The 17,701-nt window shown below is 40.0% G+C and overlaps 1 protein-coding gene across 1 annotated transcript; it reads right to left on the reverse strand.

Moving 5' to 3' along the window:
- Window positions 1-6,240: 6,240 nt before the first annotated feature.
- On the reverse strand, window positions 6,241-7,273 carry LOC129253114 (dentin sialophosphoprotein-like). The gene is made up of 3 exons (XM_054891369.1): window positions 7,125-7,273; window positions 6,992-7,051; window positions 6,241-6,624 (listed from the first exon to the last, which is right to left on the reverse strand). Exons 1-3 carry the CDS (start codon window positions 7,222-7,224, stop codon window positions 6,410-6,412), a joined length of 375 nt encoding a protein of 124 aa, XP_054747344.1. The 5' UTR covers window positions 7,225-7,273; the 3' UTR covers window positions 6,241-6,409.
- Between the last annotated feature and the right edge of the window lie 10,428 nt (window positions 7,274-17,701).

The following is a 17,701-nucleotide window of genomic DNA, read 5'->3' on the forward strand; positions in this document are numbered from 1 at the left end:
TGTGTTCGGTTCGGATAAAACTCTAGGCTTTGCCAAAGATGCTTTCCATTTCAATTCAACCGGGCTATTCGGGTCATGTTCTCCGATTTCGATGTAACTCAAATATGTTGCTCTCTGGTCAAAATAATGAGACACGTATTTTTTTGTTCGCCCGAAAAAAATTTTTTTCAAGAGTTATCGGCAATTTTGTTTTTCGGCTCAAAATCGATTTTTTTTAATTTTATAAGAAATTTTTTTTTTTAAATGCCCATAACTTAGTCAAAAATGAACCGATTTTAATAATTCTGGGCTCAAAATGATCGTCATTACTTACACGAGCGACTTAATATAGAAACAATTGCAAAAAAGTAGTTGAAAATTTTTTATTTAGCAAAAAAAAAAAATTGAAATTTTTTCGAAATTCAATATTTCAAAAAGTGTATTTTTTTTTTTATAACTTTTTCCAAATCAAGAGGACACCTCAAACTTCAATTGAGCTGAATGCCCAGTAGCTAAAATGAGTTGTTTTTGAGTAATGAATTTTTGAGTAAAAACCCTGTTTCGCACTTTTTGTTTTTTGGAAAATAAAAAAATGTTAACTACCTTTTTGCAACTGTTTCTACATGAAATCGCTCGTGTAAGTAATGACGATCATTTTGAACCCAAAATTATTAAAATCGGTTGATTTTTGACTAAGTTATGAGCATTTAAAAAAAAATTTTTATATTATTAAAAAAAATCGAGTTTGAGCAGAAAAACAAAATTGCCGATAACTCTTGAAAAAAATTTTTTTCGGGCGAACAAAAAAATACGTGTCTCATTATTTTGACCAGAGAGCAACATATTTGAGTTACATCGAAATCGAAGAACATGACCCGAATGGCCCGGTTGAATTGAAATGGAAAGCATCTATATTCGCATTTTTTTTAAATGCCCATAACTTAGTCGAAAATGAACCGATTTTAAACATTCTGGGTTCAAAATGATCGCCATTACTTACACAAATGACTTCATGTAGAAACAATTGCAAAAAAGTTGTTGAAAATTTTTTATTTTCCAAAAAACAAAAAGTGCGAAACAGGGTTTTTACTCAAAAATTCATTACTCAAAAACAACTCATTTTAGCTACTGGGCATTCAGCTCAATTGAAGTTTGAGGTGTCCTCTTGATTTGGAAAAAGTTAAAAAAAAAAAAATACACTTTTTGAAATATTGAATTTCGAAAAAACTTCAATTTTTTTTCTTTTTTGCTAAATAAAAAATTTTCAACTACTTTTTTGCAATTGTTTCTATATTAAGTCGCTCGTGTAAGTAATGACGATCATTTTGAGCCCAGAATTATTAAAATCGGTTCATTTTTGACTAAGTTATGGGCATTTAAAAAAAAAAATTTCTTATAAAATTAAAAAAAATCGATTTTGAGCCGAAAAACAAAATTGCCGATAACTCTTGAAAAAAATTTTTTTCGGGCGAACAAAAAAATACGTGTCTCATTATTTTGACCAGAGAGCAACATATTTGAGTTACATCGAAATCGGAGAACATGACCCGAATAGCCCGGTTGAATTGAAATGGAAAGCATCCAAAGGAAGATAAAAAGCATTCGTCTCGGAATGCTGAAAAGAGCTCATGATATCATCCTATATACACACATATGTGTACGAGGGGTGATCAGATTGGAGGTACTTTTTCGAATAGGGTTTCTTTTTTTTGGCAGATCACGCGTGACTACTATCAAACTAAATAAATAATATTTTTGAGTATTCATTGACATTTCATCATGGAAAGACTTACGCATCATCAACGTTTACACATCGAACAAATGTATTACGAAAATTCGAAAAAATCGACGCTCTGTCAAAAGTGTTCATCGCGCCTTCAGGCCAACTTATGGTGTTCAGCGATGATGTCCATTTTAACCAATAAGCAACCTTGCCGTATTTGTGCTGCAGAGCAACCCGAAGCTATTCAGGAACAGCCATTACATTCATTGTCAGCACCTGTTTGGTGTGTCCTATGGGCTGGAGGACTCACACAGTTTTTTAGTTGTAATAGATGGCTCGCGGAAAGAAATGCTCTGAGGGAGCAGATTCGCGACATCGCACCTAGCAACATAATCAGCAAAATGCTCGAACGCGAGGACACCTGGAATGCCGTAAAGAGATACATCGAGGACGTACTGCGGAAAAAAAGATAGACCTCGACACAGTGCAATAAAGAGAGACAGTGAAACAGAGACAAAAAAAGGCGAGCAACGTGCATCGAGGACGTACTACGGAATGAAAGATAGACCTCGACACAGTGCAATAAAGAGAGACAGTGAAACAGAGACAAAAAAAGGCGAGCAACGTACATCGAGGACGTACTACGGAAAAAAAGATAGACCTCGACACAGTGCAATAAAGAGAGACAGTGAAACAGAGACACAAAAAGGCGAGCCTATAGCTTGAAAGCTGGCTACAAATATGGTGGACCCAGACGTGGTTGAATAGAATTGGTCCTTTATGGATGCCGTTCTGGGCCCTCCCGAAGTAATATAGAAAACAGTTCCGGGAAGGGTGTCTCCCCAGAAGAAGAGGAGGGATCGTTTTAGTAGCCACACAACACGACGCAGTAAACGACGGTCGTTGTAAGTGCGAAGGCATTTTGAACCCTACCTCACCCACCAAAAAAAAAAAAAAAAAAAAATGGGCTGGAGGAGACATCGGCTCATATTTCTTCAAAGGCGAGGCTGGCGCCAATGTAACAGTGAATGGCAACCGCTATCGCGCCATGATAAACGACTTTTTGATGCCGGATGTCGGATGCCGGAAATTGAAGCAAGTGATCTCCACAACATTTGATTCCAACAAGACGGCGCTACTTGCCAAACAGCCCGTGAAACAATGGATCTACTGCGTCGTCGTTTCGGTGAGCAAATTATCCTTTCTTATCGCACCAGTGAATTCATGTATGTATGTGAATATGTGGGGTATGTAAAGCCTAAATGCTTTGTGGATAAACCAGCGTCCATCACGTAAACGTTGAATATTGTAACGTGAACAAAATCTACGACTAGCAGTAGAACCCTCACCCACAGCACCAACATCACCGTGAATAACAAAGCAAACGCGGTCCCCTTCCCACTCGTACACTCAATTAGGGAGAAGCTTTAATCAATAAAAATAAATTATTTTGCAATAAAGATTTTTATCAAGTAGAATTTTACATTACAAAATTTTCAGAGGATGAAATTCAAGTACAGAATATTGTACCATAAAAATTTTATAATAATGTTTCAATTAATTGAGAAACATTCTTCCAATTACTTTCCAAATGCGAAATATTAGGTTGAGGAATAAGTTCGTAGTGTTTTTATATTTTATTTTATTTTATAACGGTTACTTACTCATTCGATAGAACTCTTTCGGCTCTATAAAACTATGGTAATTGTATTTTTCAGTAATTTTATTTTTTATTAGTTTTGCGGCTTAGAAACGGAATACTCAGGAGGCAAAAATTAACATTTTCGATTCCTGCTCTTTGCGATTCCTTTGCTTTGCTGGAGGTCAAAAAGCTGCCGAAGCAGGCTGGAACACTTCCGACGTGTATGGAAAAGGTGTTATAGGCGAGTCTACAGCACGGAAAGTGCAAAATAGCGACTTTGATGTCGATGGCACCTTCCGTAGCGGATGGACTTCTGAATTCGATGAAGAACGTCTCTAATCACTTTTGAAGGGGAACGGTCGCCAAAACAGTGGTGAATTGGCGGAAAAAATGAACTGCGATCATAAAATGATTCTCAATCACCTTCCAAATCAGCCTTGGTGCCTCACGAGCTCAACGAAAAACAAAAACAAAGAAAGTCGCCTTCAAATTGCTCCTCAGCATCTCACCCGCCATGGAGCCACACGCGGTCATAAGCAGCGCTTTTTGTACCGAATCGTCACGGGAGATGAGAAATGGTGCATATACATCAATATGAAGGAAAGAAAGGAGTAGGTGGCTCCAGGAGATACACCAAAACCGAGAGTCATCCAAAAAAGATCATGATATACATGTTTAGTGGGACTGGGAGGGCATGGTGCACTAGGAAATGCTAGAAAGAATGTCACGGTCGACAGGGAGCTCTGCACTGCCCAGCTACACTGCGTGAGTGAGGCTATTCGACTGAAAAGACCTGATCGACATGGTCAAACCATACCCCTTCATGACGACACCATGCCCCATGTTACACAAGATGTCAAAGCCGCACTCCAAGAGCTCGAATGAGAGGTCCTTCAGCATCCGCCGTATTCGTCGGAGTTTGCACCGAACGATTTCCATCTTAAACCATCCACTCACTGTTAAACCATATGAAGAGCGTTACCTTCGATAACAAAAAGGTCCTTAAGAACTGGCTCAACAACTTCTTTGTCACCAGACTAGGCGGTTTTTGGCGAAACAGCATCAACAAATTGGTCGAGAAGGAGGAAGAGGTTGTAAACAGCAACGGCGAAAATAAAATTGATTAACGTATGGATATAATTATTGTTTTTTGTTTAAATAAAAGTCTTCGGTAAAAACGATACGAACTTATTCCCCAATAAAATAATAAACGACTTAATTGAGGTATGATATTGCAAATTTGTTTTACTCTTTGTTCAACTCTTTTATTCAAATCGACGGCAACCCCGTGTTCTACCTGGCCGAAGAAGATCAAACTGCAGTTAAAGATGAATGTCGATACTGACCATTGGGTCGGAACATACAACCTCCTTCTCGGCACATAAGATGCAAAATCGCAACAAGGTCTTCGAATCACTAGCCCATAGCACTCGAGGCAAGGAAAAAGAAATGTTGGTTGGAAATAGTTCTAAATTACGCTGCGCATGGCACCAGAGATTCGCAGTGGATAAAACTTCAGACCTATCAGAATACTGCTATCAGGACAGCCACGGAATGCCCCCCACCACAACGAGACTTCCATGTTTCCGGTTAAGGAGTACAGTAAAATGCTCAGCAAGCAATTCCTGTTGGGATGTTATCATACGAATCACTCTGCAGGCACTTGTTAGAGTCGGAGCCACTTCCCAGGCGAGTCAGGAGACATCTCTTCGACTATACTGCTAAGATCCAGGACCAAGCACGACTACAAATACTGGATCTGATAGTGTCTGTCTATACATTAAACCACATTCATCAAATCCACTGAACCAAAAGTTAGCCTCATCAGCGCAAACTTTTTTATATTTTTTATTCCTTGCTAAACATTAAGATGACGTTCTCAATTGAAAATAAGCAAACTATTTACGAAAACCTTCATAAATAATATCGCTCTTAGTCAGAACATAGCGTGGAAACAAATGTCCTTCCGATTTCTGTCATCCGCAATATGTCTGATTTGGTTCCATGTGGTGGGGGAGGCCCTCTCGAGGGAGCTTTTACGCATCCAAGTTTGACTTGGGCGACCTCTGGGTCGACTTCCTTGCGGACTCCATTGAAAGGAAATTTTGACGACATTATCGTCTTCTCTACGAAGAGTATGTCGAATCCAATTCCATTTTCATCTTTTTACTTCGGAATTAATTGGGCAGCTTTTAGTAAGCAGAAGAAGGTCCATATTGGAGATTGTTTGCGGCCAAAAGATACGGCATATAATTCTGAGACAATTGTTGATAAACGTTGGAAGACGTTGACTTAAGTGATCAGACACAAGCCATGCCTCAGAACCATATAGGAGGACCGACTTAGCGCTCCGGTATGTGAAGCACCCCGCACGACACTAACCACCTCTCTCCCTCTGGACCCAACTTATCGAAACAGAAAGTTTCGTGGGCCTACCGTTAGATGAGCTGGACGAAGTCGACCGGTAACTGCACTACACTGACAGGGCGAAGTTAGAACAACAACCGATTTAACGCTGGTCTTAAAGATTTTAAGTTTTGTTTTTAGTGGCAGCGTGCGAGATCGCCACAATCTGCGAAGCATATGAAACGCAGTTCGTGCTTTACAAATACGAGCTGCCACATCTGCAACTGCGCCACCATTTTTGTGATTTGACTGCCGAGGTAGCAAAACTCAGCCACATTTTGGATAATGATGGCGTTTTCATTGGCGTCTCAAAATTGCATTATCGTAAACTATGAAAACTCACCAATTGCACGCCGAGCGGGAACACATTTTACTAAACAATGATTTCGACAGTAAATATCCAAAATTTATAAACATTACTTAGCTGCGAGGCTTTGTCAAATTAAATGCCTCTGCCTACAGAAGAACTGGTCTTAAAACACACTGAACGTAAATTTTAAAGCATTTATTTTCCTTTGATTACATTGTATTTGAAATATTTTGTATGGTTTAAAGCATTAATTAGGACATTTCAAAAAATTTTGAAGAAAAAAAGAACAATAATCAGAAAAAAAGTGGTTTAAATTGACTACCGATTCAAAGTACAAATATATTTTCGATTAGCCCAAAAGAGTGGAATTAGTTTGGGCAAGCAATTGCAGCAGACGTAAAATCAGGAAGAGGGTGCGTCCTTGAGGTTGTTTCGAACCACTTTCATCAGAAGCTGAGTCGCTAATACTAGAATCACTTGAGTCACTTGAATCACTTGAGTCACTTGAATCACTTGAGTCACTTGAGTCACTTGAGTCGGGAGATAAGGCCTCTAAAAGGTTTGCTATTTAAATAAAAATGAAGACGATATTATATGCAAAGTTTATGCAATTTGGCGCAAAATTAATCACCCTAGCGAAATATGTATATTTTTTGCAAGTAGGGTACGTATTTGACACTTGTGAACTAGACAGCTGCAGTATACAAACAGACAAGCAATAGAGCGCGTAAAGGTCAAAATAAAGATTTCCATGACTCAAAATTATTTTTTTTTTTATATAATATTTAGTAAAAAAAAACATTCAAAAACGAAATTGTATGATTAATTTTGCGCCACCGTGTACATGTGTTCACATGTGTATGTATTATATGAATGTAAATTACGTTTATGGTCTTTGCAACTTTCAAACAAAACTGGATTTACTACTTACGAGGAATTAGTGAATACTCCGGGAAGGTTAGCAATAGTTCTTCTTTGCTCGCAGAAATGGCTGTATGAATAAGACAAAAATATAAGTATAATACGAGATAAAACCAGCAAAACCATATTTCACTAGTACTTACAATCGTCAGAAGCACTTGAATCTGAGGATGGAAAAGCCAGTACAGCACATATCACTCCTACAAGAAGGATACTACAGGTTAATGGCAAGTAGGACTTCATTTTGGGAGAACAAATGCTTTTCCAACTGGTTCACCAAATATATGATGAGTTCAGTGGTGCAAATCGCGGCATTTATATAGTAAATCATCATAATTAGCCCACGGAGCTGAGAAGGCAATCAATCATTTCTGGTGATAAAAATTTGTCGATAAGTTTTAAAACATGTGCATAATTATGCAAATCTAAATGAATAGAGTACTTAGTCATATTTTCACAAAAACAAAAAATAAAATAAAATAAAAAAATCAAAAAAAAAAGTTTCCGACACTGGTAAGTAAATGTGTTAAGGCGAGGTAATATACGCAATAATGCAGTATTAGCATTAGTATCATACAGCTCTACCTAAGAAAAATGCTCAAACAAAATTAATTAATTAACTAATTTAATTTACTTGTCGATGTTTTGTGCCGCCTTCCCACGGCAGTTGATTTCTATGAGGCTAAGGGCTTCTTTAAAGCAAAATTTGAGAAACAAGTTCTTTTAGAAGCTTAAGTTAACAAATGAAAACCGCTTTTAAGATTCCTTTATCGTCCACAGGAATAAAATTTGTAATTTATATAAGTCTTTGTAAAGGGTGGTTAAGTTTTAAGGGCCGGTGCTGATTTTGAATCAAATACAATTTTTTTAGAAAATTATTACCATTTCTCTTTATTATGATAATATTGGTATAGCTCAATTACGTATGGAACAAAATATTGGCCAAATGGCCGCTGCGGCCTCGGCGGCACACCTCCATCCGATAGTCAAAATTTTCGATGACGCTGAGGCATAATTGAGGTTCTATGCCGTTAATGTGCCGAATTATCTCATCCTTTAGCTCTTGAATTGTTGCTGACTTATCGACGTACACCTTTTCTTTCAAATAACTTCAAAGAAAGAAGTCCAACGGTGTCAAATCACCTGATCTTGGCGGCCAATTGACATCGCCGCGGCGTGAGCTTATTCGGCCATCAAATTTTTCGCGCAAAAGAGCCATTGTTTCGTTAGCTGTGTGACAAGTGGCACTGTCCTGTTGAAACCACATATCGTCCACATCCATATCTTCCAATTCGGGCCATAAAAACACTATAGCAAACACTATTCACAGTAACTGCCTGACCGGCCTCATTTTGGAAAAAATTCGGCTCCAATGATGCCGCCGGCCCATAAACCGCACCAAACAGTTACTCTTTCTAGGTGCATTGGTTTTTCGGCAATCACTCTTGGATTACCTTTCACCCAAATGCGGCAATTCTGCTTATTGACGAATCCACTGAAGTGAAAATGTGCCTCATCACTGAAGATGATTTTCTTCGATATGCATTTTGATTTGAACGCCCGTTTTCATAATAAGCCTGAATAACTTTAACGCGTTGCTCGATTGTGTATTTTTCCAAATTGAGTTAGTCTGAAATTGGAAAGGTTCAAATGAAATGTAGAAAAAAGCTTGACGTTTAGGTGTAATTCACATTCAACATCGGCCTTCAAAATTTAACCAGCCTTTATAAGAATACATTCACAAATTTGAGCTTAACATAAAAAGTCATCCTAAGAGTTTTTGGCAAATCTTGTACTCCAAATACTGTTTTTTGTAAGGATTTTATTTGGCTGGTTAGTTAGTTTTCCTACTAATCACTTACGGAGGTTAATAAATTTTAATTAAAAAAATACACATTAATAACATCTTCTGGGTTGAACTCGTACAGAGTAGCCAAGTGACAAACAAGAAATAAGCGATCTTTCTCCTAAAACTCAGCAGAAAGGACCTGGTCAGCATATGGCTGTCATGGAGGTCGCCGGCAGCCCGATATGCCTATCCTGTCTTGAGGATGACGACACAGCAGAGCATTTTCTCTGTAGCTGTCCGGCATTTTCCAGGATCAGACTTAGGATATTGGGTTGCGATATAGTGAGTATGGATAAAGTTCTCTTTTGGATCTCTTAAGATTCATCAATGAATCGAAGAGAATTGTAGAAGAGTGATCTCAACTAGTTTATCCGTCTTACCATTCACATTTTATCTTTCCTATCTCTCTATTCTTTCTACTGAAATCTATCCGGGTGTAGTACAATGGTCTACTGACTTAGTGCTTGGACTTGTCCAACCCCCCACAGATCTAATCTAAGCTAATCTGGTTTACGTTCAGATATCAAACTTGAAAGACGCGCTAACAATCTTCTTCTCACCATCACAATCCTTGATGAACGATTGCTTCATTCACAACCTTGCGCCAGCTGTCTCTATCCAAGACTACCTCCTACCACAGCCGCACGTTCAGCTTTTCAAGGTCAACTTGCACGTCTTCGAGCCATCTCTTTCTGCGGCGTCCACTTCTTCAACCTCCAACAGGGCGTAATTCAACTGTCTCTCGAGTTGTTCTCTCCTTGTGCATTCTAAATACGTGCCCGAGCCATCTTATCCTCTAAGATTTTATAAAGCTTTTCACGGTTTAGTTTTTGCAAATAGTTCCAGCCCATGATTATATCTAATTCGAGAGGTACCGTCTTACAGTCTTCCAGGTCCATATATTTTTCGCAATAGCTTTCTTTCAAATACCATTAGCTGATGTCAGCGCCCCCATAATTCGCAACCATAGGTAAGCACGGGGTGGATCAAGGTTTTGTATATCCTTCACTTTTGCTCACGAGATAATAATTTACACTTAAGCAGATTCAAATTAGATAAATAAGACTTATTTGGTGCTAAAACTCTGTCAGTTATTGTCAATTAGTGCATCCTTATTGGCTGATATTTTCATATTTTTGATACCCAGATAGGTGAGTTCTCGTACACTCTCGAAAGCATAGTCTCCGATCAGCAGGTCATCATGCCTCAACCGGAGCTGGACCGAACCTTCATTTCCTCTGTGCTAATTCTAAGCCCAGTATTTCGTATTATTTTTTATTTTTAGATTTGTGAACGCACTCTTTAATTCACTTTTGCCTTTCGCCATAAAAAGTATATCATCTGCATATGCACAAAGCTGGAACGGCTTGTTTTATATGGCCCCGTTTGGATTTATTTCGGTTATTGCTGCGTGTAGGACTCTGATGAATGTCAATGTTGATAAAGCGTCTCCCTGCTTAACTCCCGATATAATGAGAAATGGCTCTGAGCACTCCCCTTGCACAATGACCTTCGCCGTGGTTCGTATAGCTTCTCGAAGGGCGGAAGCCGAATAGTTTGGTGCGTGACTAGCATTCGGAATTCAGAGAGAACGTAGATTCGAATCTCGGTGAAGCACCAAAATTAAGAAAAAGTATTTTCTAATAGCGGTCGCCCCTCGTCAGGCAATGGCAAACCTCCGAGTGTATTTCCTCCAGCCAAACACCCAAAAAGGATGTAAGCGCCAATTATATATAGCTTCTCGAATGTTTGTGTCGCTATGAAACTTTGATCTATTGTATGTCATTTGACTCTGAAACCTGCTTGGTACTCATCCAGAATTTGTTCGGAATATTCGCGTAATTTTTCATAAAGTAAGATTTGTAAATATTAATAACGCTGCGTTTAATATCGAGATACTCCGATAATTAGAGCAGTTTGCTTCATCACTTTTTTTGTGTACGGAAATTATTAAGCTTGATAACCATTCAATAGGCATATTATTATTTCGCCATATCCTTAAGAAGCTGAAGCTCAACAAAGCAGCGGGCGAAGATGGCATACAGCCTGAACTAATAGCGACTGACCCGCAAATATCAGCGGAAATGCTTCATCCCCCCATCACTGCGGTCTGGAGCAATGAAAAACTGCCTCCGTCCTGGACAAAAGGCATCATAGTGAAGCTGTCCAAGAAAGGTGACCTGCGTGACTATGGCAACTGGCGAGGAATAACCCTACTTAACACCATCTACAAAATTGTAGCCGTAATCATACAAAGCAGACTCAAAGATATCGAACGCTCCTTAAGAGACGAGCAAGCTGGTTTTCGCCCACACCGTAGCCAACACACTTCGAATTATAGTAGAACAATCAGTTGAGAGACGCCCCCCGCTCTACATGCTGTTCCTAGACTTTAAGAAGGCGTTCGACACAATCAAACGAGACCCAATATGGTTGGCATTGAGTAGAAAGGGAGTTGTTGCCAAGATAATCCGCCTCATCAAAGCCCTCTACGAGAACTCCAAACTTGCAGTGATTCACAAGGGCGATATCAGCGATCCATTCACTACCAACGCAGGCGTAAGTCAAGGTTGTTCCCTTTCGCCCCTTCTCTTTGCCATCGCCCTGGATAACGTCATGAGCCAACTGACCCTGCACAAAAAAGGCATCGTATGAAGTTTCACCAGACATCTTGAGGACCTGGATTTCGCCGATGACATCTGCCTTCTCTCTCACAAACTTTCTGTCAAGCAAGCGAAGGCGGACAAACTAGTCGCGCTGGCACGCAATGTCGTATTGGAGGTCAACATCGCCAAAACCAAGGCCATGAGAGTTAACCACAATAACGCAAAGCAGATATTGGTTGACGGATGCCCGGTGGAATTCGTTGAAAGCTTTTGCTACCTCAGCTGCATCATCACGGCAGATGGTGGAGCAGATGAAGATGGCAACTGCAGGCTAAACAAAGCAAGGGCGGCTTTCGGGCGAATGCATACGATATGGGGGAGTTCGCAAATCTCCAAGCGCACTAAACTATGAATATTCGGCTCACGAGTGAAGGCATGTACGGAAGCGAAACATGGCTGGTTTCTAACACGATCACACAGAGGCTACAATCCTTCATCAACAAATGCCTCCACATCATCTGCAGAATATTCTGCTCAAAAACCATCAATAACGTCGCACTGTGGAGATTAACGAACGAGGAACCCATTCTTAGGCAAATCAAACGCAGAAAGGGGCGATGGATCGGTCACACACTGAGAAAATCACCAGATAGCAACACGAGGATGGCACTGGATTGGAATCCGCAAGGGAGCAGAGGTCGCGGTCGACCAAAAAACACTTGGAAAAGGTCGATGCTGCGCAGGCTCAGTAGTTGCGTATGCAGTTTTTCTCCGACGCATTTCCTTAACTCAGCAGCAATATCATCAGCTGACTCACGTTTTCTTCATTTTGCATATTTAAAGTTTCTTTAAAATGTTCCTTCCAGCGCTGCAAATTGCCTTGTTTGTCGCTTATCATTTCTCCATTCTTGCCCTTGCAGTTATTAGTTCTTGGATAGAAGGATTTAGTTTGATGTTTGATGGCTTGGCACATTTTTCGCACGTTTTTGTTTATAAAGACTCTGGTGAAGATATTCAGGAAGAACATTTGGCAACCATGTGCCGAAAATTCTCGAGCAATTGTCTTCTTGAATAGACTTCGGTTCATTTGTTCTTTAAAATGATGATGCCATTGAGGGATACTTAAAGATTAAAAACTTTTCTCAATCGGATGTTGACGGCCTGTCTGTAATATTGATAAGCTAATTTTTAGTAAATCCTTAGCTGAAGGAATATTTATTGATGATTGGAAGCTGACTTCAGTCACTCCAATTCAACAGAAAGCGGCTGTAGGAGCGATATTGCGAATTACAAACCAATTTCCAAATAATCTGCCTTATCTAAACTTTTTGCCACGCAGCCTCCCAGAATGGATACCAAATTGGGGCGATTTACACGAACTTCTCTAAAGCCTTCGATAAAATCTCCCACACGATTTTATGTTAGTAACTAAATTGGCATGTCTCGGCTTTCATTCGACTTTCCTTGATTGGGTTCAATCCTATCTAATATAGAAGTGCAGTGCTGTAGTTTTCGATGGGGATTCTTCGAAACATTTATTGGCACCTCTGGTATACCAGACCCCTGCGTTATTTGTTTTGTTTATCAATAATATTTGTTCGGGTTTTTCCTTTCCTAATTTTCTTCTCTATGCTGATGATGTAAAAGTGTATGCTGAAATAAGAAATTCTAGTGATTCAACCGTCCTAGGGTCTGAACTGAATAATTTATTTTCCTGGTGTGTTACGAATTGTATATTTCTTAATATTGAAAAATGTCATAAAATCACATTTTCAAGCTTCATTTATCTTTGATCTCGTTAATGGCGAAATTGCAGAATCGGGTTGTTCCTTAGTAGGGCATTTCAAAGTGCTAATACGCTACTTGAAAGAATTAATTAGCTCTCAACCTTCTTGGATTTGGAGCTTTCTGGGGCCAAACAGGTATTTCAAATGCAATTAAAAAATTACTTTCTATGTGAGAAATCAAAATAATACTTCGTAACTACATATTTGTTATTTTAGTTTCATAATTATTAATTTTGTTAAAATTTTGTTTTAACTTATGCTAGGAATAAGATGGGGTCTTCAACCCAAGTACACATTAGGGTTGTATAAGGCGATTATACGACCAATTTTAACATATGGCTCGGTAGTTTGGTGGAAAGCTCTAGAGAGAGAGTACAATACCAAATTACTCGGCAGAATACAAAGATCAGACTGTGCAATAACAGTCGGAGCATTCAGACCGTGTCGTAGGGAGGCTCTTAAAGCACTGGCAGACGGTATTCCGGTAGATCTACGTATCAAGAAGATGGTAACCATGAGTGCATTTAGGTTAAATGAAGCGGGACGCTACAAGGAAAAAACTCATGGCCATGCCAGTCTATTACTGCGACAAACCCAGTGTACCTCAGCGAGGTCTGACTATATCGTCCCGACGGTATAATTCAATAGGAATTTTGCCACTCTCTTTCCATCTAAGAGAAATGGAATAAGATGACAGTAAAATGGATTGTGCTGCTGGAACTGGTTTATATTCTCATAGACTTAAAATTGAAAAATCTGTGCGTCTCCCTAACGCAGTGCTTGCGTAATTGGAGCTGCTAGTATATATGTTACTAATCGCAAATCGCTCTTGAAGGGCAATATCGCTATTCTTTCGGATAGCCAAGCTCAATCCAAGCACTCGATTCAGCTACAACAACCTTTAAATAGCCTTATCACCTTGAGTGAATACCATAAAATTACCTTAATCTGGGTGCCGGGACATCGAAATATTGAAGGTAATGAAAAAGCCGATAAACTGCCAGAGGGGGATTTGCCATGAATAACGCTCTTGCAGAATCGGTATTCACACCATTAGGTGTAGTCAAGAATATAATTTTCCTAAAATACCTTCGAATCGCGCATTGTAGATGGAGAGATCAGACGAAATGCAAAATTAACAGAACGTTATGGCCCCCTACAATCTGAAACAAACGTCAACATTGATAAACATGAAACAACGGGACACCTGGAACGGCAGTCATAACCGGCTTTAGGTCTGTCGGAAAACAAGCAGCCAAAATGGGCATCCCTCACAACACATACTGTCACAGTTGCAAACAGTCAGAGAAAAAGGAAACAAACATTCCTCTGTGAATGTCCTATCGAAGAACAAAATGTTAACCCTGGGCCAATCGCTGCTCGAGAGTCTCGAACAACTACATATCTGGCTTAGATGTCAGCAATCTAATAAGAGTCTTAAACTATACACGCTGGATGTAGTCATGCTGTAAATAACCGTTAAGGAAGTTTATAACGAGGATGGGGCAACAAAATGGTGCGGAAGCGCTAGTTGGATTCTGGACGCATCACCACTTAAACCAACCAACCAATTTTAACTTGTATATACAAAGTGAAGTCCAAAATAAACAAGACTGAGCTATTTAGAAACGACAAGAACTTTGTTCTGATAACTTCGAGTTTATTTATTCAAAATAGTCCCCTCTGGCCGCGATACACTGTTTTGCGCGATCAAAAAGCTTTTCGAAAGAGTGTTCCAGGTCATTGACCGGAAGCCGGAATGTCCTTCGGGATGTCGGTACAAACCTTTTGGATGGCCTCTACGGACGCAAAACGCTTTCCTTTCATGGCCAAATGCAATGTTCCGAATAGTTAGAAGTCACAGGGAGCCATATCAGGCGAATACGATAAGTAATTGATGGTTAAAAGTCGATTTCTAGTCAAAAAATCAGTCAGTAGAGTGAATCGATGAGATGGTGCATTATCATGCAATAAACGCCAGCTTCTTCCTTCGCGGTATTCAGCGCGAATTCGACGACTGCGATTCAACAAACGCTTCAAAACGCCAAGATAGAAAATTGCATTGATTCATAAATTTCAACGATGATTTCGGTTCATTTTTGATAAATTTACAAACTATTTCGATGGAGTTTTCGGTGATTACTGATTTTGGGCGGCCCGTATGTTCATTGACATTTATGTCCTCACAGCCATCTCTGAAACGTGTAAACCACTCATGAACTCTGGCACAAGATATACAATAGGGCGGGTCGATTTAAAAATCGCTCATTGCTCTGTGAAAATCGTATTCTAGGGATCAAAATAAGAAACTTTGCCGAAGGAACCATACCTCTAAAACGAATTCCAATGCCCCCCGATTTGGGTCGAACGAAAAATCCCACTTTCACCCATTTAGAGTGCTCCAACCGAGTCCAAATGTATGACCGACCCCCACTAACTTTGGACGGCCGATCCACCCATGCCAGTGGCACACCCCCTGGAACTCCCCTGGGGGGTTCCCCATACAATCATTTCAAAATATCACCATTTTTGGCCATTTCGACCCAAATTGGGGGACATCAGAATTCGTTTTAGAGGTATGGTTCCTTGGCAAAGTTTCTTCTTTTGATCCCTAGAATATGATTTTCACAGAGCAATGGGCGATTTTTTGACTCCCGCGTGATCTGTAAAAAAAGAAGAAAATTATCGACCCTCCAGCAAAAATATAAAATTTTCATAATAAGAAAGCGCAAAGCGATGTCGCACCAAGTTTACTCTGTATATTCGCAACCAGCAAAACACCGTCTAAGGACCTGCGATACACTAACTTCTCTATCCTTTGAATGATCAAATTTACAGCGGAAAAGAGGGTAACTCTCATGACTTGAACCAAGGTGAGCGTATTGTCAAGGATCTTATTGGTCCTTATAGAAATTCTGGTCGGAAAAATTATATATATACATATGTACATATAATTGGCGCTTACACCCTTTTTGGGTATTTGGCCGAGCTCTTGTGGTATGCGTCTTGAAGTTATTTCACAAATTGAGGGACCTACAGTTTCAAACCGACTCCGAACGGCAGATATTTTTATGAGGAGCTTTTTCATGGCAGAAATACATTTGGAGGTTTGTCATTGCCTGCCGAGGTACGGCCGCTATTTTGAAAAAACTATTTCTTCATTTGATGTTTCTTGCACGATGTTTCTCGCGTCTGCGCACTTCCGAATGGTAGTTACGCACCAATCCATTCGGCTACGATGGCCGATAGTTAATAAAGACTATTATTTGGTCATTATGAGACGTTGACGTGAAGCAATTCGCATTTGTTGGAAAACAGCTCGTGGATTTTGCATCATGATAGCGCACCATCGCACCAATGCCTTCATATTCAACGAATTTTTGACCAAGAACGAAACGAATACCATCCAGCTGCCATCGAATTCAACTGATATGGCTCTTTGCGATTTTTTTCTATTTTATCGAGTCAAAAAACCACTACGGGGAACGCGTTTTAACAGCCGAAAGGAAGCAATGCAACAATGGAAGTAGTGGAAAACGACTCTGATGGCTTTGCCGATAATAAAGTTCCAGAAATGTTTCGGTAGCTGGATAAAACGCTGGCATAAGTGCGTTGATCTTTAAAGGCGATAGTATCACTCTGCCTAAGCTAAAATGAGTCACAATCCAGCCAGCCAAAGAAATCAAATATCTTGGAGTAATCCTCGATAGTAAACTTCTTTGGAAATCACACGTTGAAACAAAAGAGGCTCAGTTCTGGACAAACTCAGAAAATGAGCCCGGCAAACACGGTTTTCGCATTTTCAAGGATGGCTCCAGGACCGAGCATAGCTCCGGCTCTGGGGTCTACATGGAATCCAGCAGGACAAAACTGAGCTTTGCTCTTGGAATGCATGCACCTGTGTTTCAAGCGGAGATGTATGCAGTTCAAGAAGCGATGAACTTTGTTATGGAAAACCAATGGAGAGGCAGATCTAGATGTGTCTTCAGCGACAGCCAAGACATAGCCTTAGACAGCCCCCCAACCACATCAGGGGTAGTCGAGTCCTGTAAATCTAGGCTGGACTATGTCAGTAGTCATAACAGACTGATGCTAACATGGGTCTCGGGACATGTGAGTATGGCTGGTAACGAGACCTCTGACTCCTTAGCTAAGATAGGCTCTGAAGCCAACTTCTTTGGTCCAAAGCCCGTTTTGGCACTCCCTTCTGCGGCAATCAAAGCCACGGTTAGCAAATGGGTTACTACGGGAGGGAAACGGAGCTGGGGTGGGGTTTTTAGTGGGTGAGTCGAAAGACAAGTCTCACACTTTTCGGCTTTCAATGCTTTTTGCCAACTCCAAAAAAAAAAAAAAGAAATAACTCACAAGCGAGCTTGTCAAGCTGAGAGAGGCTGCAGATGGACTGAACTGATGTTACCTGTCATGTCCGATCGACTGTCGCATACCCTCCTGTCATTAAGCAGAAGGCACAGCTGGTT

The sequence above is a fragment of the Anastrepha obliqua genome, chromosome 1, assembly GCF_027943255.1.
Source record: "Anastrepha obliqua isolate idAnaObli1 chromosome 1, idAnaObli1_1.0, whole genome shotgun sequence".
Lineage (NCBI taxonomy): Eukaryota > Metazoa > Arthropoda > Insecta > Diptera > Tephritidae > Anastrepha > Anastrepha obliqua.

Coding starts and splice junctions, on each gene's coding strand:
- LOC129253114 (XM_054891369.1), bottom strand. CDS start 7,224: ATGAAGTCCTACTTGCCATTAACCTGTAGTATCCTTCTTGTAGGAGTG. Junction 7,052..7,124: donor TTCAAGTGCTTCTGACGATT/GTAAGTACTAGT, acceptor TTATTCATACAG/CCATTTCTGCGAGCAAAGAA. Junction 6,625..6,991: donor GGAGTATTCACTAATTCCTC/GTAAGTAGTAAA, acceptor TTATTTAAATAG/CAAACCTTTTAGAGGCCTTA.